Genomic DNA, 23128 nt, shown 5'->3' with positions numbered 1-23128 from the left:
AGGGGCAGAGAGAAACGGGTGTAGACCAGAGACCCTGAACTGTGTAATTGGGAGGAGGGTGGTTCCCTTAATATAATAGAGAAGTTAAAAAGAGGGGAGAGTTTGGGGAAAAAGAGGAGTAGTTCAGTTTCATGTATTTCTCAGATGACATCATTCCCTCCTTGTTTTTTCCCCAAGATTCTCACTCTTTTTAAGTTGCTGCCTGCTTACATTCATCTGGCCTCTCCACTGCCTTCTAGGTGACTCCCCTTTCAGTTCCTCAGACAGCCGTATTCTGTATTTTAGCCATCTACCACAAAGCGCAAAATGGAGATTCAAGAGCTGCAAGGGCTTTAAAGGTGCTTGGCTACTTCCTACAGGATTGAATATCCTATTCCTATTTAATTTCAAGCCTAATTCACTGTCCACATGAACTTCCTCTTCCAGATCTACAACCTGAAGGACAAACTCCTTCCAAATATATGTCATGTTCTGTAAAGTGATCCATCATAATATCATTATCATGAATTACTAGATGGCCTTTGAGAACTGCTATGATCCCCAAAATCACTATCCTGTAGCCATCATGGTAACGAGATTCTCTTATCTAGCCTGAACTTCAGTCTATCACTGAGCCTTTAAACCTTTCTAATTCAAGAAGGCTTTCCAGAACTTATGCTATAACAACATCAATAACAGTATTTACATAAAACCTTAAGATTTGCCAAACTCTTTTCATTTCATCTCATTTGATTTTCGTAATAATCCTGTAAAGTAGATGCTATTATTAATCTCATTTTATAGATGAAGAAGAGAAGGCAGAAAAAAAGTTAAATGGGCCACATAGCTAGTAAGTTTCTAAAGGCAGAATTTGAACTCAAGCTTTCCTATGACTTCAAGTTCAATACTAGCTACCCTGTTTGTAGCCTTTGGACATCTCTTCATTGTCAATACTTATTTCTTTATTTTTCTTGCTTCACTTATAAGTAAAGGATTCATGGGAGGATAAGGGCAAAGATGGTAGAGAATGAAAAAGCAAGAATGAATGGAAATTGGCCTTCTGAGAGAGAAGATCCACATGGATGAGATCACATTGGACTATCGGCAGGTATTAATTTAAAAACTAGTCAATAAGACTAGCAATGGCTGTCAACCTCGTTTGTTACTCATTTTTTTTTGCCCATCACATTTCTTCACTGCTTGTAATACTAGCTCTTCAGACTTCTCATTTTACAGACCGGGATACGAAAGAGCAGACACAGGTTGTGACCAAGGTCATGGAGCTAAGAAGGAGCCCTCCTTTCCCTATCCCTTGACAGAGACCAGCCACATCACACCGCACTTTGTGAGTATAAATATGTTTATTGGTGTGCCTGAGGATGGGGAGGCTGTGGGCTGGAGGCTTATCACAGGGGCTCTGGAAGCTGCCATCTTTGTGTGTGTGTGTGTGTGTGTGTGTGTGTGTGTGTGTGTGTGTGTGTATGTTTTCAGGTAGCTTGGGGAAAGGGGGCATCTGTGAGATGAGCCATAAAGGCAAGGGGCCCCCAAGTCCAGAGACTGCTGGTTTGGAGATTGTCCTGGGGTGGTGCCAGGCTCTATTGGGTGTGCCTTGGGCAGTGTCAGGGTCCAAAAGGTATGCTGTGTTTGAGAGCATCCCTGCAGTGATGCCAGGGTCCAGAAGGTGTGCCCTGGGCAGTGCCAGGGTCTGGAGGATATGCTCAGAGTGAAGTGGGTGAGACTCGGGCCCCAGTCTTCTCATCGGCCCTGTGCCTGGAGCCGCTGCATCTGTAAGATCTGATTTAGGATTCGCTGGACATCTTCATCCATCTGACCCTGGGGTGGAGAAGATGTTACTACTGGGATAGGGGGAGAGCCAACTCTTCATCCTCACACACTTTTGGTGAGAGAGGGAATGAATGAAACAGCACCAACCTCCAGATGAAAGGAACAGCCCCACTTCCCTTTTATAATCCAGGGCATTTTAAAAAATAATGGCTCAGGGAATGGGCTTATTCTGGGAATTAACTCACCTTAGCAGTATCTTCTGATTACGGGACTGACAGGTTCCACCTGGCTTTTAGGATCCTCTGAGGCTTCTCTTACGACCCCGATACCCCAGCAATCCAAATGGTCTCTCCCCAGGTCAGACCATGAAGCCAGTCCTGGCTGGCAAGTTTCTCCCCTCAGAGTCCTCCACCTTCCTGGTCCCACAACTCCACAATTTAGGCATTAACCCACTTCTACTTTAACCCAGGGACCCTGCCCCACCTCCTGTATCCCAAGTCGGGGAGGAGAAACTGACCTGGATGGCATAAAGCAAATGGCTCCGATACAAGGCCACCACTGTGCTATGACATTTGTGTGTGTCCTGTATGAGAGGCACAAGGAGAAATAAGAAAAAAGGGAGTCACTGTGGACCTCCCTCTCCTCTCCATGCAGAGCCCAAGCCAGGCATCCCCAGACCCCGGGTCTCCATTCACCTCCAGCTGCTGTTGCAGTGTCTTCACCTGTCCCTGTAGGGTGGCCACCTCTGGAGAAGGAGCAACAGGCTGACCCTTGAGGGCCTCCTTGAGGTTAAAGACTTCTTTGGACAGCTCTGTGATCTGTGGAGGGGATGGGGCACTGGTAACTGCAAAGCCCCATCTTTTGCGAGCCTAAATTCTTCCCACCCTTCTCCACCCACCTTCTTCCCCCATTCGACCCAGGGCATATAGGAAAGACGGCACTGCAAAAATGGCCCAAGAAGGAGGATCAGACTTTTCTGACTTCTAATCCTAGTTCTGTCACTGACTCACTGCATGATCTAGAGCAGGGGTTCTCAAACTAGCCGAGGACCAGATGCAGCTGCTGAGGACGTTTATGTGGCCCGCCGGGTTATGCAAACGGGCTGAGGGGTGGAGACAGAGTCCGGCCCTCCCACAGTCTGAAGGACAATGAACTGGGCCCCTGTTTAAAAAGTGTGAGGACCACTGACTAGAGCAAGCCATTTCCTCTTTCTGAGCTTGTTTCCGCTAAACTGGAGGGCCCTATCAAGAAAATGTCCTCAAAAGTGCTTTTAAAAGCTCCATTGGCTAAAATGAAGCGCAATATTCTCCACTCCAAGAGTCAGTTGTGGGGGCAGTGATTTTTAATTTTGCCCCTTGGGTTTCCTACAAAAGACCCCAGACTCATCATTCAATGCCTAAATTTCATGCCCTCCAAATACCCAGCCACAAAGTTATGATGAAGCCTGGGATTCCTGGCTGTTGTCAAAGATAATCTTCAGAGGACCTTTGGCTCAGAGAGAGCGATAGTTCTCTGGGGGTGGCCTTTGGAGGGGCCTCGAGAGAAATGCAGGAGTTTTCCAGTTTCTGCACCTTCTTAATAAAATGCCATGCACAAGGTCACCTCACCCCAGAAGGTGACAAATTCATCCCCTAAGGGCGCTCTCTACCTTGGGACACTCAACTCATCTTACTGCGTCTGACCGACCACCATCTTCATTCCGCCCCCCCACTTCCATTGACTCACTGCTAATCCTCATCCCATCCCCCACCCCTTGAACACCACCCAATCCCCATTTTGCCCCCACTTCCTTTCTGCCCAGTTCATCCCCATCCCATCATTTCCCATGTGCCCACCATGCCAGCCTCCAGCCACTGCTCTACCCACCTGCTCCCCGCTTTCATCTCACCCTCCACTTCCATTCCACTTCACCCCCACCTTCCTGCCCACCCTCTTGTTTCTATTTCACACCCACCGCACATTGGCCCAACTCTTCAATCCCGCCAGTCCATAAACCATTTCCTAAAACTCATCCCATTCTGAAGCCACATCCCCAAGCCAGCGATCAGTCCACAAGCACGTGCTCCACTCCATCTCTTCCCCCTAGCAGCTGCCCTCCCCCGCCCCTCTGCCGACCCCACCCCCACACCTTCCTGTCCTTCTCCTTGGCCTTGTCCATGGCCTCCTGCGCTCGGCCCTGGGCCTGGCGCGCGCGCTCTACCTCGGCACGGAGGCCGCGCAGCTGCTGCTCGGCGGTGGCCAGCTGCGCTTCGGCCGCGTGCCGCTCGCTCTTCATGAAGAGCGCCTCGCGCTGCACCTGGAACACCTCGGCGCTCGTCTTCTCGTGCCGCCGCCCCAGCTCGTCCAGGCGCGCCGCCAGCTGCTCTGCCTCGGCGCGCAGGGCGCCCGCCACGCGCTCGTGCTCGGACCGCGCCACGCTGCCCGCCCGCTCCCGCTCCAGCTCGGCCTGCAGCCGCGCCGCCTCCTTGCCCTTGACCACGAGCTCCTGCTCCAGCTCCTGCGCCCGGGCGCGGAGTTCCCGGGCCGCCACCTCGGAAGCCTCACGCAGCTCGGCCAGGCCCCTGCGGGCCTCCTCGCACACGCTCTCCAGCTCGTGCGCCCGGCTCTCGGCCGCCTCGCGCGCCCGGCCCAGCTCCTCCACGGTGTCCAGGTGCTGGCGCCGGGGCACGCACGTGGAGGCCAGCTGCTCCCGCAGGCTCTCCAGCTGCACCTCGGCCTCCCGCTGCTCGCGGGCCCCGCGCTCCAGCGCCTCGCGCAGCTCCCGGGCCTCCGTCTCCAGCCGCTGCTGCTCCCCTCGAGCCGCCTCCATCTCGGCCCGCAGCTGGTCCCTCTCGGCCTCCAGGGCAGAGGCCTGCTCAGCCCGGGCTTCCAGCTTCCGGAGCCTCTCGTCGCGGTCCCTGAGGTCTTCCCGGGCTTGCTCCAAGGCAGCCCTCAGCTGCGCGGAATCGCTGCCGCCGCTGCTCCCTCCCCCGCCGCCGCTGCCCCCGCCGCTGGCCGATCCCTCCGCCTCCCGCACCCGCTCTCGAAGTCGGCCGGCCTCGGCCTCTGCGGCCTCGCACTTGCCCCTGGCAGCCTCGAGCTCCGCAGCCGCCTCCTGCTCCCGTTGCCTCAGGGTCTCCTCCAGAGCCCGAATCCGGGATTCCAGCTCCTCCTGCAGCTGCTCCGAGGCCTCCGCGGGGCTGGCCTTGGGCTTCTCATGGGCAGCAGGCCCTGGCGGCTTGGGCTCTTCTGGGGGCGTGTCCGTGGCCGCCACCCCGTCGTGGTCCGTGGCCGCCACTGCATCCTGGTCCTCACCTGATGCTGTGGCTGCAGCTGATGCTTCCTTCTCCACGTTGTTATTCTCTGTCACATTCATCTTCACTTCCTTTTCCTCTTCTTTCCCATTCACTGCATTCTCATTTGTTTCCGGCTCCTTCACTTCAGTCTCTTCCTTTTTCCCCTCCTTTACTCTCTCCTTCCCCCTGTCTTTTTCGGCTTCCACTTCATTCTGATCCGTCTCCTCCTTTTCCTTCTCCTTCCCCTTCCCCTTCCCTTGGGCCCCATCCTTCTCCTTGACTTTTTCCTTTTCCCGGGATCCCTGGGCCAGGTCTTCAGCTCCCCTCTGCTGTAAAGCCTGGAGAGCTTCTTGGTGCTGCCTGCGGACCTGCTCAAGCTCCGCTTTCAGTGTGTCATAGAGGAGGACTGGGACAAAGTCTGCCGAGGCCTCCAAGTCCATCTGGTCTTTCTCGAAGTTCTCCAAGACCTAAGAAGAAAAATGAGTTTAGAGGAAATAGTCCGGCCCATCATTTGCTCTATCATCTGCTCCATTTAGGGAAGGGACTCAGAAAAGAGGTGGGGTGTGAAAGGGTCAGGGGAGGGAAAGGCTTCCCCTGCCGGGGACGTTCACCTCTATGGGAGACCCCAAAGCCTGAACGTCATAGAGAGAGCCCTGGTCTTGGAATTGGAAGTCTGGCTTCAGATCTTGGACCCCCCCCCCCCCATTTATTCGCTGGGCTTCTGTTTCCTCATTGTAAACTAGGCAGAAAATCATCCTCAAAGGGTTGTGTAGAAAAATCACAAAATTGAATCTTAACCCACTACAGAAGTGAGCTATTATTGACGGCACTTTAGAGGTGAAGTGGGACGTTTAGACTAACTTATCTTCTTCCCACTGTTCTATCGCACATTTGGTGAGTGTGATAGTGAGTCCCAGCTTGGCTTTATCTCCCACTAGGGGAGGGAGCTAGGGAGAGTGGGGATAGGGTGGGATTAAGGATAAAGAATGGATTCAGGCTTTGAAACATAGAACAGGATAAAGATGGGTTGTACCTGGACCTTTTCCATCAATTCCTGGTTTTGTTTAGTAAGTGATGCCACTTGGTCCTGTAGGGAGGCTAGCAATTCCTGAGCGGCAGGGCTCAGCCCCTTGGACAGCATCCCATCCACTCCTGCAGAAGCATTTTTTTTTAAATCACATTTCCTAGGAGCCCACGAAGAATTTGGGAATCTTGAGATGAAATCATCCTTACCTAGAAGGGGTAGGAAGAAAAATCAGCCCAACTAACACAAAGTGGAATGAAAGCTAAGGAGAGATCAGGACAAAATACTTTTGGAAAATGTGAAAGAAGCGAAAAATTGATGGGGGATGATGAAAATCAGGGCCTCCTGGAGAAAAAGACTTGAACTCAATCTTGAAGGAATATTTCAAGAGACAGAAAGGAGAAAGTAAATTGTCGGTTTCCAGAAGACTCTTGCCTATGTAGGAAGAGAGATGTCAGGTCAAGATCAGGGAATTGTAAGTGGTCCAGTTTGGTTGACTCTGTGTGTGCACACATGTGTGTAACAGACTAGAAAGGAAGTATTGGAGCCAGATGTTGGAGCATCTTGAGTGCTGAGCTGAGTCACCTGAACTGTATGCTAGAGGAAATATAGGTGGAACTTCAGCAAAAGATTGTGTGCTCAGACCAATGCTTGAGTGACTGACAGCACTTCAAAGATGGATTAGAAAAATAAAAGGCCGCAGGCAAGGAGACCTTTTAGGAGGCCATTGCAATAATCCAGGTAAGAGAGGTGGAGGGAATAATGTGTATGGGAGTGAGAAAGGAATGTGAGGAAAAATAGATGTGATTTATAAGATTCTTAACCTGAGGTCCATGGGAAGGTTTCAGGAGGTTTTTGAATTTGGATGGGAAAAAATTACATTTTTATTTTTACTTTAACCTCTAGCTAAAATTTAGCATTTCATTTAATTTAATGGATTGAAAAAAATACTGAGGAATCTCTAGACTTCACCAGACTGCCAGAGGGGTTCATGACGCAAAAAAATAGTTAATTCTACTTTAGAAGATTTGAAGTTCAGACTAGCCCAAGGTCATGCTGACAGCATGCAGCTGAGCAGTGAGCTAACTCTGCTCCTCAGACTCCAAATTTAGTCCCCTTAGAAATATATCAAAGCTGCAGGAAGAGAAGGCTGACTAGTATTCAATTGTGGGTGATGGGGAAGAGAATGGTGCAGCCCAGAAAAATAGGGAGTGTGGCAGGAGGAGCCAGCTGTTCCACCATCCAGATTTGGGCCGGAGGACCCTTATCTTGTTCTGCTCAAGGGAAAGAGGAGGCTGGAAGATCCCCAGGTTCTATTCAGAGCCTGACTTAGAACCCTTAGTCTATCCTTTGAAGCAGGGCCTTAGTTAGAATGCAGGGGTTCCCTTAAATGGAATGGAGGAAAGGCCCCTTGATTAAGATGGCAGCAAGCCTTATAGGTGATGGGAGACAGTCTTAGCTAGGGTGGGAGTCAGGAGGCCTAGGTTCTAGTCTCACCTCCCCTTTCTAGATCTGTTAACTCACCTATATAATGAAGTTGGAGTTTCCTGTGCCCTCCCAGCTTTGACAGTATGTGTTCTAAGGTCTCATTCAGCTTTGAACTGCAGCACAGTTCACAGGTCTAGTTCAAAAAGGGCAGGAATTGGGAGATGATGGAATAAAACCTTAGCTCCCAGGGAATGAAATAGCATGACAAAGATAAAGGGGTCCCCACCCCTTCCCCCGAGGCTGGCTCCAAACCTGGGTAATCCAGCAGGTCTCCCTCTTCGTCCTGCAACGTGGCCACATCATAGCTGGTGTTCTCTTTGTCATTCTGAGAGGAGGCAGAGCCTGAGTCAGGGGCCCCCTCTTAAACTGCAGGTGCACATCACTGGAACTCCCCATTCTTTCACACTGCCCAGCCAAGGGATTGGAGGAAACCTGTGGGTTCCTTAGTCTATTCAGTCAGTGCAGAAAGGGGTTTCTAACTTTTGGGGGTCCCATGTCACTTTTAGCCCCTTCCAAAGTCTACTCTCTGAGTTATTCGAAGCCATACATGTGGTCAGTGTATGTTTGTAACTCCCTTTGTATCCAAGTGTGTCTGGGGGCCTCCTTTCCCTGGTCCCCACCTCCAGAAGGGACAGGCGACTCTGCAGACTCTCCACCTCACGGCCAAGACTCTCCTTCTCTTCCTGTTTCTCAGCTAACAGTTGCTGCAGCTCTTGCACCTAGGGTGTGGGGAGCAGTTTGCATGACCTGCCTCCTTGGAGGTGGTTTTCGACAACCACAGATAACAGGGTGCAAAGGCTGCTTGAAAGGAAATGCCATCAATGGGCCCCACAAGCCTGGCCTGACATCAGCATCCTGTGCCTCTCCCCCCACCTCCAGGCCAACCTGTCTCTCCAGGCTTTGTAGAGAGCTGTCTTCGGCTTCCTGGTGCTATGGGAGGGGAAGAGAAGAAGTGGACTGGTCAGAGCCTATAGGGCCTCAGAACCCCTTATCAGCCTTCCCTTCCCCTCTCCAAGGTAATGGCTTCTTCTGCAAGGCTCTGTCTCCTTCCCCCATGTTCCATATCTCTTTACCTCCCTCCAAATTAGGCCATTCCCTTCCCGCTCCCCCAGCACACATGAGCGTAATATGGAGGGCCCCTTCCCCCAGCTCTCGCCTCCTGCCTCCTCTTCTCTTTCCGCTGTTCCAGACCCCGGATCTTCTGGAGAAGCTGACCCCGCTCCTGTCTTAGCCGTACAATCTCCTCATAAGCCTCCCTGTCATCCTAGGGCAGTTGTTGGTTTTAGGCCTTGGACCATCAGATTTGCCTCTCACACTTTCAGATTGGGAGAGAGAAGTGCCCCCCAAGCCTGGACCTTCCATGTGAGCTCTCTCCCTCCATCCACCCCCATCCCCAAGGTATCTCCCTACCGGGACAGGAATGTTAGCAGGAGGGAGAGGGGCTTTCCTCTTCTTGGGGGCTGCTGCCCTTTCCCGACTGGACTGAGACGTCTATGGAGGGAAACACATGATGAGTATAAGGGAATTGCCCTTCCAGCTCCACCACGCCCCTTCCCGTTTGTCTGGGCTAAAATCCTGATTCTGCCATTAATTTGCTTGAAAGTCACTTTTTTTTTGGGACTCAGTAATTTAATGTGATGTCAGAATTTCATTGGAGAGGAACTAGATCGAGCTTTGCAACACCCTGGCTCTACCAATCCAGAGTACAAAGGGCTAAAAAGAGGAAGAAAGGAGTTTTTCCATCAAATATTTAATTTCCAAACATGATCTAGGTCTCACGTCCCCTAGGGTGCCTTCCTTGACTTCTCTAGTCCATATCGATCTCTGATCCAATGACCTAAATCTGAAAAGTCTAACTAAACCCTGCAATTCTGTAGCTGCCTCCATTGCTGTTTGCCCCTGAATTCTGTCTTCCACCAGACTGGGAGCTACCAAAGTGCGGGGCCAGATTTGTTCCTCTGCCTCCCCAAGACTGGTAAGTTCCCAAAGGCAGGGCTACCCCTTGGATCCTCTCTAACCCCTTCAACCTAGCACACAAGGCTGGATGTGACTCAGTAAAGATTTGGCGATTGATACCTGCGAAGACACTTCTGCTGACTCCTCTTCTGTAGCAGGTGGAGGTAAGAGCAGTAGTTAATGTCCTGGCTTAGAGACCCTGGTTCTCTGCCTCCCATCACCAGCTGCAGAGAAGATACTGGGGGACTTGTCACCAAATCCAATGGGGATTTGGTTTGATGGGAACAGGGTTGAGGCTAGGTGGGCCAAGAATTACCAAGGTTGGGTCCCAAGATAATTCATACCCCAGATGCAGCTAACTTAGGGATGTTTGGTGGAGGAAGAACTTGTGAAACCACCACTGTGAGTTGGGAATATGTAGATCACGAAATGCCCAAGTGGAGAAGTGCCTTGATGTTGGTTAGATCAGGGGAGGAAAGAAGCCTTCTAAGAAGGGGGAGGGGGATGTGGTAAGAGATGCAAAACTACCTGAAGGTAGAGTAGGGTTGGGAAATGCAAGTAGGAAATTCCAAGGAAGGTGGGGCTCTGCCCACCTTGCACATCACCTCCATCTGCACATACCACTGGTCAGAACCTGGTTTTGTATGGCTTCCTGTAGGAGGTGCAGGATCAGGGCATCCCCTGCTATGGTTCCATAATGTGCAGCATCTTGGCCCAAGGCATCTGTGAGCCCAGGCCGAGCACCTCCTTGGAGTAGCACTTCCACTGTCTCTGGGCTGGCTGCCTCACATGCCAACATCAGAGCTGTCCTGTGACAAAGTGGTATGGAATGGGAGCTGAGTGCCAAGATCCCCCTCCCTGGGTTTTCTTCCTTATTTCAATTCTGTGGTGCCCATTTTGGACCTCTCACTCACTACCTCTGGCACAGAGAGAAACAAATTGGGAACCCTTTGAACCCTAAAAGAGAAGCAATTTGCTTGTAGTCAGCCCAGGTGTCCCATTGTTAGTCTATCCTGAAAACCAGGCCCCAAATGTGGTCTCCCCAACAGAAAGCTGCTCCTGAACCTATCCTGATTGATGTCAACTGGGTGGGTGATGCCCAAGGTGACAACTAATGCATGATAACCTGTGGTAATGGAAGGAAGCTAGAGTCACCAATTTTCAATTGACGTATATCTTTCAAATTGTGCTGGATAGGAAGGGAGAGGGTGAGTGGACTCCCAGATTCATGTGGAATGATCTATGGAGGAAGATGCTACTTCTCTTTGGGATCCCAAGGGGGCCAGCTTCTGGCCTGGAGAGGATAGTGAGAGAAGCTTACTTTAGTTGGACAGGTAATAATCCTGTTTCTAAAGTGCTTGAATGTTTACAAAGAACATTGTCTATGTGGCAGCTCCTATCTCCTCCTCCACTGGGCACTTTATTCTCTTGCCCACAGTCTGTTCTCCAGGCATGCAATGCATTCCCACCTCCTCTTAGAATCTAGTAATGTAATTCAGTAAACACTTCTTAAAGCTCATCCTGGGCACTAAAATCTTTGGGAAACCCTGATCCTCTTGGGCCCCCATAGCTCACTCACATAGACACTTCTCTGCTTGTGTGGGGGTGTCTTACAGAAGGGAAAGTCCCTAAGGGCACAGACTGATTCGATCTTGTTTTTGTATCCCTAGTTCTTAGCACATTTACCTGAAGATAAATGATCTTTTGATTAGTGCCTTATCTTGTGGATCCTAAGGCTCTCCTCTCCGAGCACAGGGCTCTTGAAAATGTAACCTTAGTTTTAATATTTCTGTATTTTCTACACCTTTGTGAGGAAACAACAGAAAATAGCCCAGCAGTACAGAAAGGAGATGGCAGAGTGCGACCAGATGCTAGAACTGGACCCTAGGATGTGAGGGGCCACAGGAAAAGGGAAAAAGCACTAGGGATCTGGTGCCCCCGAGCTCTTATCCCAGGACGAGAAGGTGTGAAGACATGTTTGTATTCAGAGATCAGTGAAAAAAGTTAAGGAAGAGGAAACCTTGGTGGGGAGGGCCAGGTCCTCTGGACCAGTTCCAAAATGGCTGAGGCCCAGGGATTCATACTCACCTACCCTGTTGGTCCCGTTCATTCACAGAAGCCCCACGCTGCAGGAGGAGCCGGCACAGTTCTGGGTGGCACATCTGAGCTGCCAGGATGAGGGGGGTTGCGCCTGACTGGGAAGGGATGTGGGGAGAGCAAGAGAAAGCATGAAAAGACATGCCTTGAGGGCAAAGGGAACTCCAGGTGGCCCTCCCCCTTTCCTACATCACTTAGGGGGACACCCCAACCCCGAAATGAAGCCCTAAGAACATGGGCAAACACAACCAGAAAGAGAGGGATGCTGCACAACTCAGGCTGGTATAAGGCATGCTCAGGGGTGAAGGAGAAGGCTCACCCGGTCCCGGGGGTTCAGATGGGCTTTAAAGGAGCAAAGCAATTCAGAGCAGGCCAGGCAGCCACCAGCTGCTGCAGGGGGAACAAAAAAGGATAGGGAAGGAGCCATCAGAGAGGAGGAGAGGAATCAATTGAGAATAGGCTTTGGAAGCTCGGTTCTGATCCCCCTTTGATACTTAGTGTGAGTTTTTTTTTTCTTCTATAGGCCTCAGTTTCTCCATTTACAAAAGGAGGGAGTTGTACCTGATGACCTCTGAAGTATCCCTCAGCTTTAGAAAGAGTGCTCTGACCTGTGTGTGCCAAAATGTTTGTGGCAGCTCTTTTCATAGTGGCTAGAAACTGGAAGATGAATGGATGTCCATCAGTTGGAGAATGGTTGGGTGAATTGTGGTATATGAAGGTTATGGAATATTATTGCTCTGTAAGAAATGACCAGCAGGAGGAATACAGAGAGGATTGGAGAGACTTACATCAACTGATGCTGAGTGAAATGAGCAGAACCAGAAGATCACTATACACTTCAACAATGATTCTGTATGAGGATGTATTCTGATGGAAGTGGATATCTTCAACATAAAGAAGATCCAACTCACTTCCAGTTGATCAATGATGGACAGAAACAACTACACCCAGAGAAGGAACACTGGGAATTGAATGTAAACTGTTAGCACTACTGTCTATCTACCCAGGTTACTTATACCTTTGGAATCCAATACTTAATGTGCAACAAGAAAATTGGATTCACACAGGTTATACTGTAACACATGTAACATGTATGGGATTGCCTGTCATCTAGGGGAGAGAGTAGAGGGAAAATTTGGAAAAATGAATACAAGGGATAATGTTATTTAAAAAAATTGCTCATGCATATGTACTGTCAAAAAATTATAATTATAAAATTAATTTTAAAAAGAGTGCCCTGGTTCTGATTGAGGGTTGAAATATTGAGATGTAAAAAATTAAGAGACATTCTCAATGTCAAGGCAAAGGCATTACCCAGAGAGGGGTGGTAGTCTAGGGTATAGAGTTAGGAAGATCTGAGTTTAAAATCTGATTTAGATACTTGTTAGCTGAGTAAGTCACATAGCCCATCTCAGCCTTAGTTTTTTGTAAAATGGAGATGATAATAGCACCTACTCTATAGAGTTATTGAGGCTTGGGTGAAATTATATATGTGTAAAACAGTTTGCATACCTTAGAGTGCTGTATGAATATTACCGTTCACTACATGTTTACAGAAGTTACAGCTTCTACATTTATAGCTGTATCCAAGGTGACAGCCTCAATAGACTTCACTCTCTAAATTCTTGTGCCTACCACCATCAAGCTCTGCATTTATTCATCCCTTATATTAAGATTTTTCAAAAGCAATTTCATATCTGTTTTCTCAACCCCTATGAGGAGGAGAATGTAGGAGTTAACCTTGTTAAGAATGCCTCTGCTGCTATCCTTGTGATGTGGAGGAATCTGAGCTCTCAGAGGGTCAGTGACTTGGTCATTCAGTCCAGTCATCCTCACCCTCCATTTACAGATGACGAAACTGACACCTAGAGAAGTGGTCATTTGCCTGGGGTCACTTAAGCAACATGTAGCAGGACTGGGACTCAAGTTCACATTCTCTGACTCCAAGCTCATTGGCCTCCGGTTGCCTACTCAAAGGTTATAGAAAAGGACTACAGGTTTTGATGGGTCATCATAACACAGTGGCCATCAATTGATTATTAGTACGAAGCCTAATGCCTTTTGGAAAAGACTTTAAGTACAGGCCACGTGTGTTTCTTGTCCAAGCTCCTTCCCAGCGAAGCCTACAGAGGCCAATCTACTAGAACATGGACAACTGGATCATTAAAAAAAATTTTTTTTAGTCACAGCATTGCATTAAGCTACCTACCAAGGAGACAGACGGCTGTAATCTGCATGTGGTAGAAGTTGTGCCCAGACTGATCGTGGATCTTTAAAAATGTTAAAGTGCCAGGGGAGAAACTGAGAGGGACAACAACTTGCCTAAGCCAGTAGTAGAACCCAGATCAGTCTAGGAATGTTTCTCCAGAAGAATGAACTAATTATCCTGGCCCTCAAATTTTCATTCTCAAATGACCCACTGATATTAAGACATTAATAAATTGATAAAATTACTTTATATTTGTTAATATAAATTTATTAATAAAATATATTTTATAGTGTTTTATAATTTATGGAGTACTTTCCCTAAGTTGTTTTTTATTTTATTATCTAAGAAAAAGTCTCTAAGAGGTACTTTCCCATGTTCACTAGGATTTGAACCCACATCTCTTGATATGGCTGGTTTTTTTCACTATATTATGGTGTGAAACTGAATCATGACACTTGCTGAATAGGAGGTTCTAGGCCAGGAGGCAATGCTGGCTATAGAGCTCCCATCAGGTGGAATGCAGTGGAATTCAAGAGACCCTATCAGGCTGGTACCTCGGGCCTGAGAGGAGGCAAGGGAAGTCAGGATTCAGTACTCACCTGCATGATGGAGCGCTGTCCAGCCGCTGCTGTCCGCAGTGTCCACCACACAGGATGCCTAAGGTGAGGAGGTGAAAAGTGTGGGAAGCCAGACCAGGAGGGATCTTGAGGTCTATGGCTGTTCCCTCCCACCTCTTCTCTCAGTGCCCCTACCTCCCTATTAGGCCCTTGCTCCCTTCAGGGACAGTAGTCTACGTGTAGGATGCCTGATCTGACTAGAGAGTGTTAGAGTAGGATGCACCTTAGAACACAGAGCTGAGAGGGACCTTAGAGATTATCTAATACTGGTGGAAAACGGAGGTCCAAAGAGAGGTGAACCTGCAGCAGTTGTTTCAAACACTGAGGGTGTCCATACTTTGCTGCCAGATGGAGGGCGTTGTAACCTGAAAGACAGAAAATCCATTGGGCCACCTATCGGGAGGCACCTGGGGAAGAACATTTTCTAAACTAGGAGAGGTCAGCCAAAATTATTCTGGTGATAAAAAGGTCGGTCTCACTGCCCCCGCTGGATTGGCTGAGGCCTGGGTCAATCTGGCTTCTGGAACTAGAACGTTTGAGCTGGAGAGGAACCTTAGAGATCTAGACCAAACAAACTATCCATTTGACAAATAATAGAGGTTTAGAGAGAGGAAGGGCTTACCCAAAGTCATCTGGTGAGTGTCAGTCACACCATTGAAGCTAATTCTTTGTGTCTCCCAAGAGCCATGTTGCATCAATATCAACAGGCTCATAAGTCCCCGTTTTATAGAGGGAGAAACTGAATTATTTCAGCATTCTGCCCTCCAGTCCGGGACAGGGCAGATCCTCCTACTGCTCCTCCCTAATCCTCACCTAGAGTCCCGTCATGAGGGAAGGGTGTTTACCTGAGCCATCAGTACTCATGGCATTGGCACCGTGGGCCAGCATCACCTCCAGGCAGGCTGATGCCCCTCGCATAGCAGCCAAGTGGAACCTTGGATATGATACAACACAACATAACAGACAATACAGTGCAACAATCCAGTCAGGGTACATCTTAAAACAGGTCTAACACTCTTCTGCTCAAGAAGTTTCACTGACTCCCCATTTTGCAGGATCAGAGAGGTAGAACTGAAACAGATCATGGATGTCTCTAACCCAACCTCTTCGATTTACAGATGAAGAAACCGAGTTAGAGAAAGTTTAAGTGATTTACTCAAGAGACAGTGGCTCAGGCCTGTTTGAACTTGGGTCCACTTACTCCAAATGGAGCTTTCTTTCCATAGAGCTACACTGCTTTCCTCATGGATAAAATACAGACTCCTCAGGATGGCATTTACATCACAACTTGCTTCTAATCTCCTTTTCCGGCCTACTTTCCCATGTCCTCTATATTCTATCTAAACTGGCTTAACTTGCGGATATCAGCATTCCACCTTCTGATCTGCAGTTTGTCTCACCATATCTGGAATGCACTCGTTTTTTCAGAAAGACTTTCTTCAAACCCCTCCTCATTATTGCTTTCTCCCCTCCACCTCCAAATTAGCTGAATGTAATCTCTCCAAAGGTGTCCACTTGTCTTTGCATTCCCAGAAATTAGCATTGAGCTCTGCATCCAGTAGACCCTAAATAAATCCTTACTGAATTGAGTATCTATTGGGTACAGAATCTGGTGCTGAGAACATTCAAAGAACATATATTCTCTGGCCTCAAAGCGTTTATAGTCTCTGAAGATGTCACCAACAGTTACCATGCACGGTATTATATAAATGCATCATTGAGAGACAGAACACCACGTGAGGTCTGAGAGGAAAAATTTTTACTGACTGCAGTCAGGTGAAGAACAAACAGAGCAGAAACATTCTGGGCTTGTTTTTGGGAGAGATTGGGGTATTTTGGCCAAAGAATGGAATCCAAAGTTGGAAAGGTAAGAGCTCATTACTTAAGAGGTTGAACCACTCAAAGTTTTTGAGCAGAGAAGTGAGATGATCAGATGTGGGCTAAGAAAGTAAAGGCTAAAAGGAGAGACAGTAGAAGCAAGAAGAATGACCAGGTGCCTATTGCAGTAGTCTGTCTCCGTGGGTAGTAAGGATGATCTGCATTAAGGTGGCCAGAGTATTCTGAAAGCACCATCCCTTCCCACCAATGAGAATAAAAATGTTCCTTTCCCAATTTCCCATTCCCTAGGGCCCTTCTCTGCTAAGGAGGCCCAAAACCTACCCAAAAAGGGTGAGTTTCCAAATATCTTTTCCCATCCTGCCTGTCCAAAAATCCCTGGGGTTGATTTGGCTTCTCAAACCCTACCACCTTCAACTCAATACAGCCAAAATGTGATCAACACTAAATTCGGAGTCCTAATCCTCTGCTTGGTATTTAAAGCCCTTCACCATCTGGCCCCTTTCTTCCTTTCCAGGCTTTCCCCACTTCCATGCATTCTATGTTTCAACTACAGTGACCTACTTTCAGTGCCTTGAACAAAATGCTCCTGTTGCCCCGACTCAGTGGCTGTGTCCCGGGCAGGAGTGCTTTCCCTCCAGGCTGCCTGGGTTTCCTTTAGACCTGGCTTACATCTTACCTTCTGCAGGAGGCCTTTCCAGGCCCAATCCCCAAACCTTGAGGTTACATCTTCCTTCTGACTACTTTCCAGTGTATATATTTTGTATCTACATACAGTAGATATTTTGTATCTCCTGCGGTGTTTTTGCCTTTCTTTCCCTGCACTTAGCGGACTGCCTGGCACATGACAAATGCTTAACAGGGGTTTGCTAATCCTTATTAACTGACTGACTGAGCACAGTCTCTGCTCTTTGGGAACCCACAGTTTTTAGGGGGCCTAATGTACACTAAGAAAACAGTGCCCCAGTGTAGAATATAGTTACAAAAAGCATAGAGAAAGAGGAAGAGAATACTGTGAAGATCCCTGAAAAGATTCTAGAGGAGATGGCATGGGAACTGATCCTCAAAGAATGAGAGCTATTTCACAGAATCAGAGACTTAGAAGGAGCTTATAGTGATTACTGGTCACAGGATTTAGCACTGGAAGAACATGTAAAAGTCCTCAAATTCGAGCTAATTTTATATAAGAGGAAAACCACCATGGTTTAATAGACTAATTGGTTCTTACCAAAGCCTCTTGCTCTAGAATTCTCTCACCATTCTACTCTCTCCTCAGTCTATTCCTACCCTAACACCTTTAGCTACATCCTAGAAAGTCTGCATTATGATCTAGTTCATTCCAGCAATGGAATGAATAATAAATAATACTAAGTGCTGCCATATACATAGATTAACTCAATTCATCCTCGTAAAATCCCAGAGGAATTAAATGGTATTGGCCACACATTGAGATCTCTTTAAAAAATTTTAGGCTGTTGAGATATTTGTTGAATTGCTAAAGATAGAGGAAAATAAGGCAGGAGACTTCCAATCTCTACCTTTAGAGTCAGAAATGGTTTAGCCAAAAAATTTAAGGGAAGATTTTCTAGAATAAAGCTTCTTAAACTGTGGGCTGAGATCCCATATGGAGTCACATAATTGAATTTGGGAATTGTGAAAATATGATTTATTATGTGCAAATGGCTATTTTATGTGCCTGGAGTCATAAAAAGTTTAAGAAGCCTTATTCTACAAGGCCCCAGTGAAAATGAAAAGATACTGCTTGGGAGCTGGGGTGAGGGTAGAGGAACTTCTTGTCCTTTCCCAGGAGTGCATCAACCCAGAGAAGCTAGGGCTGCCATCTTGACCATCCTAGAGATCTTGGAATGTGGAACAGGAAATTTTGGGCCTTGAAAAGGAGGAATCTTTGGGAATAAACTTGGTATTGAGATGAATTATTCTCTTATTCTGGGTGACAGGGCACTACTGTCAGGCTCATTTTAACATTTTCCCCCTCTTCCACTGTAGGCAAATAGAGAGACAGTAATTACTGATAGCACAGAAGACTTTCTGACCGGTGTTCAATCCCTAATTCTTACTCAGTAGTTGTGACACAAGTCTTTTAATCTCCCTAACCTTAGTTTTTCTCTTAAAAAAAAATTGGGGACAAAAATTGTACTGTCTGCCTCATGGAGTTGTTTTAAGAAAAGTGCTTTGAAATAATAATAATCCGGGCCTTGAAAATTTTAAAGATTAATTTGATAAATAGTAAGGTATAATGGAAAGAGCCCTAGATCCAGGGTCAACACAGCTGAATTCAAACACAGGTTCAGCCAGTTACTCCTTGTATAAGATTCTATAGTAAGGTATTACTTAGTCTGTATCACCTACTTTTTCCTTAAACATAATTTTATAATTATACAATTCTCCACTACTACCAATGCACAACTTTGCATCTTGTCTATAGTCAGCTAGATGTCCCAGTTAATCGAGTGCTGGACCTGGAATCAAGAAGATTTAAATCCTGCCTCAGATTCTTACTGTATGACCTTGAGCAAATCACTTCAGTGCTCTCTGCCTTAGTTTCCTCATCTGTAAAATGGGGATGATAATAATACCACCTACCTTTCATAATTGTTAAGAGGATAAAATGAGATAATACTTGTAAAAGCACATTGCTAGATATTATTATTATTGATTGTAGTGTATAGAAGAAGTTGAATAAATGAACATGGCAGCTGCAAAAAAATATGGGAAAGGTCATAAGGAACCCAGGGAGTCAAGCATACTCAAGGCCAAGGACAATCACTTATCCTCCTTATAATTCGGTTTCCTCTTCTGTAAAATGGGAATAATAATAGCATCTGCCCACAGGATTGTTGTGAGGATCAAATGACAATTACAAAGTACTTAGCATAGTGCCTGGCATATAATAAGCATTGCATAAATATTAGCTATTATTATTATTAAACACCTACTATGAACTGGACACTATGCCAGGTGATGGGGCTACAAAAATAATAAATGAAATAGGCTTCAATGTTCACGTGCTTACATTTTAACAGGGGAGACAAGAATACACATAGATCTACACGTACATGTATATTATATATATATTCATACAAAATAAATATATTTATAAATATGTATATATGAGTATATAAATATAAGTAGAATGAAGGCAAATAAATAAAAAGGAGTTATATCTGAGATGATTGACAGAGAGGGGTTCTGGAGGCTGAGGGGATGCTTGGAATGTAGTATTTGAAGCTCCCAGTAGAAGAGAGGAGTTCTGGGAGGCTGGCAGGCAAGGGGACAAAGACATGGAGGTGAAGTGTCCACTTGAGGGAATGTGGAGCCGGACAGTATGGCTGGGCCAAAGAGGGTGTGGAGTAAGTGGACTAGCCTGGAAGGAAGGGACCAGGTAACAAAGAGCTTCACATGTCAAACATTTTTTAAAGGAACAGAGGAAGCCAGTTCAGCTGGTTTGAAAGGTGCATGAAGAGGAGAAGCCTGTGCTTGAATGCATTCATGAGCGAGGGAAGGAACTGAGGCCCCGGGGAAGCTGCTGTCATCCCAAGGGTGCCGAGACCTGCCTCCTGGCTTGCTTCACTGGTGGTCCCCCGGGGCTGGGTGGGGCACTTACGAGGACTTGCCTTCCGGATCCAACTTGGTAGGAACCAGCCCTTTTCGGGCAATCAGGGCAGAGACCCGAGTGGCGTCGTTACTCTCCACAGCCTGCATCAGCTTCTCGTCACTCCTTCCCCAGTCCTGGCTCTGCTGGGCAGCCGGGAGATGGGGTTAGCGGGTGCTGGCTGGCTCCCTTCCTCCCCAGCTATCTCCCAGCTAGATTCCTGCCTCAGCCTGAGCCTCGGGACCAGGTCAGGCCGGGATCTCCAAACACTACTTAGTCCCCTCTGCCCTTCAATTTTGCTCTTGCCTATGGGCAGGCATGGAAGAGGGCAGCCTCAGGCGGGGCACCTGAAACCCCCAGCTAGCTTAGCTCTCTCCCTTTCCCTGTCTACCCACCACAGTGTGCCTGCAAACTTGCCTGCTGCCAGCCTCTCGCTGTGGGCCTCGGGATCAGGCATCGGCCACAGGGGGGGCAGGTGCCAAGGTCGGCTGGGCTCAGCCATAGCTGTGAGCGGGGGTGGGGTTTGGGAAGGGCAGTCCTGGACTGGGGCAGGGCCCCTGTTCTGCCAGCACATCCTCCTGAAACCCATCTCTCGAAACCCCTCCCCCAATTCAGTCCCCCCAGCCCATTTTCAGCCCTTCAACTCTAAATTTGCTCCCCTCCACATTATGTTCTTCAACCTTTCCCCAACTCCATCCCTAACCTCCCACAGAACCCAAAACTCTCTAACAGCCCCAAAGCCCGTCCTTCTAAATCTCAGCTCAGCTAGTGCATAGCCACCCACTCTATCTCTCCGCAATCTTTTGCTGTCCCCCAAATCCCCCTCCCGACACTAATCCCTATAAACTTCTCCCCCATCCCGAGGAGCTTCTTTCAAACTCCGACTCCCACCCCCACAACCAAAAGAAAAGAACCCCAACTATTCTAAGGGGCTGAGAAGATCCCGTGCGGGGCCAGAGCCCAGGTGCGGGGGAGGAGGGGTGAGCCAGCAGCCCCCCAACCACTGCCACCTCTGTCCCATCCTTCCCTGCCCCTGCCCCGCTCCTACCGAGAAGGAGGCGGTGGCGCAGAGACAGATCTGCTTCATCACGTCCAAGGCGAGCTCCGGGGCTGCGGCCATTCGGGGCTTGGGGCGGAGAAGCCTAGGGCTTGGGGCTCAGGGCTCGGGCCGGTGCTGCCCCAATACGGGATGGGAGCCCAGCGAGCCTCATCCTCCGGAACCCGAGAGCCCCTGCTCCTTCTCTTGCTTCTCCCGCCCCTCCTCGCCTCCCGCCGGTCACACTGCAGCTCCCTAGCCTCCCAGCCTCCCGCAGCCCCGCCTCACCTCCCCCCTCACCCCACCACCCGCCCCGGCCCAGTCCCCTGCCCAGTCCCCTGCCCTGCCACCCCCAGCCCCTTTTCCAAGATCTCCCCCTTAATCTCCATCACCCGGTCCCCTTCTCTCCTTAAGCCTCTTTTCTCCCCTGACTCCCTCTCCCTTTCCCCTATTCTCCCCAACCCTCCCCCATCGATGTTCTCACCCCTATCCCTCCTCGCCCCCCACCACTGGCCAAGCCCTTCCTAGTGGGATGGGAGGGGTAGAGGGAAACAGGGAAGAGGTCTCGGTCAACTCTCCCGATTTCTTCAGGGAAAGGTCTCCAGAAAAGAACAGGGCAGAACTCCTCCAACTTATTATTTTTTAAAAAGCCTGGAGGTTCCTGCACATAAATTGTGCAAGTAATTTGTCACACTTCACCGGGCAAAGGGCTTGTGCCTACCACTGCCCGACCTCCTTTCTATCCTCAATCTTTGCCATTGTCCCTCCATTTCCTTCTTAGCCCTCTTTCATCCCCCTCTCTAACCCCTGGAATAAAACTAAAGTATTTCCTTAAATAGTAGTATTAAAATTGTATTTTTAAAATAGTAGTGTTAAAATAGTATTTTAAAATACTAAAGTATCTGAAAGCTTGTTGGGTATGCTGAACAACATTTTGTTTCATGTCCCTGTGAGAAAATGTTTTGTAACCATCAAGTGTTTTCCTGTCTCTAAATTTAAACTTCATGATCTCTGAAGTCGTTTCCAACTCTAATTGTCTATGTTTTAAGACTTTTCCAGCTGTGACATTCTTTTTTCAAAAGTCACTTCCTGCTCCTTAAACTCTGACATTCACAAAAATAGAGTCCTAGAACTAGAAGGGACCTCAGACGATAGTTCAATCGTCCTTGAATATTATCATTAATTTATTATTCAACCATCATTATTGTTGTCATCATCAACAGCACCACTATCATCACCACCCATCATTGTCAAAATCTACACCATGTCTTCCTCATCACTACCACCAGCGTTGCCAGGATCATGCAAAGTTCTTTACATATTATCTCATTTGATACCTCCAATACTTTTCCAAGACACCTTTTTTCCTTTTTGCAGAGACACATTTTTTTTTTTTAGCAATTTTTCACATAAATGGAGTCGAAATCTACTTCTTTACAACTTCCATCTGCTGCACTTAGACTGCTCTCTAAATTGAAGCAAAATAATCTAATCTTTCCTCTACCTGACTAGCTTTCAAATACCTAAAGACAGATAAAGATATCTGGTCAGAATCCCAACTTTTCTATCTAGTATTTTAGGACTCCAGAATGTTCTCTTCTGCCCCCCTCCCTAGCCCTTGTCAGCATCCTTGCAGCTTTTTATGTGATTTCTTTAGGAATGGTCTACACCCATAATTTCAGTGATATAGGTACATTCCTGATCTTCTACACCACACACCTTTTTTAATTGTAATTTAGAGCCAGGAGCCCTGAATCTAGTGTGTCAGAGATGAGATTAGAACCTAGGTCTTTTTAGCTTGGAGGCCAGTTCGATGTACTTCTCAACTGCATGTCTAGAAATCCTTATATATTCATTATTTCATTTGATTATCAAAACTACCTTGTGTGTGGACCAACAATTAACATTAACCCCATTTCACAGATGAGAAAACAGAAGCCAAGGATCACATTCTCCTTTCCCGTTCCTTCTTATGCCTTTTTTTGTTTCAGCCTTGTCCATTTCTTCCTTAGACTGCACATACTTCGGAGTTCCCCTTGCTTGGAATAAACTCCTTCTAGTCTTTCCAAATCCTCTTCAGCCTTCCGGACTCCGGTCAAACCTCACCTTCTTCAAGAAACTTTCCCTGATCATTCTGATTCTACTTATCCATCCCTCAAATTCCTATTTGTACTTCAAGTTTCTGTCATCCAAACTTCACATTTAACTATCTG

General features: G+C 47.6%; 1 protein-coding gene across 3 annotated transcripts; it reads right to left on the bottom strand.

Moving 5' to 3' along the window:
• Positions 1-1327: 1327 nt before the first annotated feature.
• ANKRD24 (ankyrin repeat domain 24) lies at positions 1328-21160 on the bottom strand. 3 transcript variants are annotated; one of them, XM_074308044.1, is made up of 19 exons: positions 20928-21160; positions 19892-20022; positions 15276-15364; positions 14731-14795; positions 14413-14470; positions 11924-11994; positions 11596-11702; positions 10129-10316; positions 9628-9656; positions 8962-9042; positions 8708-8815; positions 8437-8481; positions 8172-8270; positions 7804-7876; positions 6073-6272; positions 3893-5506; positions 2460-2582; positions 2282-2347; positions 1328-1812 (listed from the first exon to the last, which is right to left on the bottom strand). In XM_074308044.1, the coding sequence occupies exons 1-19, from the start codon at positions 20997-20999 to the stop codon at positions 1735-1737; spliced, it is 3297 nt and encodes a 1098-aa protein (XP_074164145.1). In that variant the 5' UTR covers positions 21000-21160; the 3' UTR covers positions 1328-1734. The 3 variants fall into 3 exon arrangements, with proteins under 3 accessions (XP_074164145.1, XP_074164153.1, XP_074164162.1); XM_074308052.1 differs by having other exon boundaries at positions 1328-2145; positions 6073-6191; XM_074308061.1 differs by having other exon boundaries at positions 6073-6191.
• Positions 21161-23128: the final 1968 nt, after the last annotated feature.

This window comes from Sminthopsis crassicaudata, chromosome 1, assembly GCF_048593235.1.
Source record: "Sminthopsis crassicaudata isolate SCR6 chromosome 1, ASM4859323v1, whole genome shotgun sequence".
Classification (NCBI taxonomy): Eukaryota; Metazoa; Chordata; class Mammalia; order Dasyuromorphia; family Dasyuridae; genus Sminthopsis; species Sminthopsis crassicaudata.
The sequence above is the reverse complement of the archived record's forward strand: the minus strand, read 5'-3'. Positions and strand labels throughout refer to the sequence as shown.

What these genes read in the sequence shown, in the direction of transcription:
- ANKRD24 (XM_074308044.1), bottom strand. Translation starts at nt 20,999, where the DNA reads ATGGCCGCAGCCCCGGAGCTCGCCTTGGACGTGATGAAGCAGATCTGT. An exon ending in AAACCAGGTTCTGACCAGTG is followed by an intron (nt 9,657 to 10,128) that starts GTATGTGCAGAT and finishes CACCTGCTACAG; the next exon opens with AAGAGGAGTCAGCAGAAGTG. An exon ending in GTCGCCTGTCCCTTCTGGAG is followed by an intron (nt 7,877 to 8,171) that starts GTGGGGACCAGG and finishes GCCTCCTCTCAG; the next exon opens with AATGACAAAGAGAACACCAG.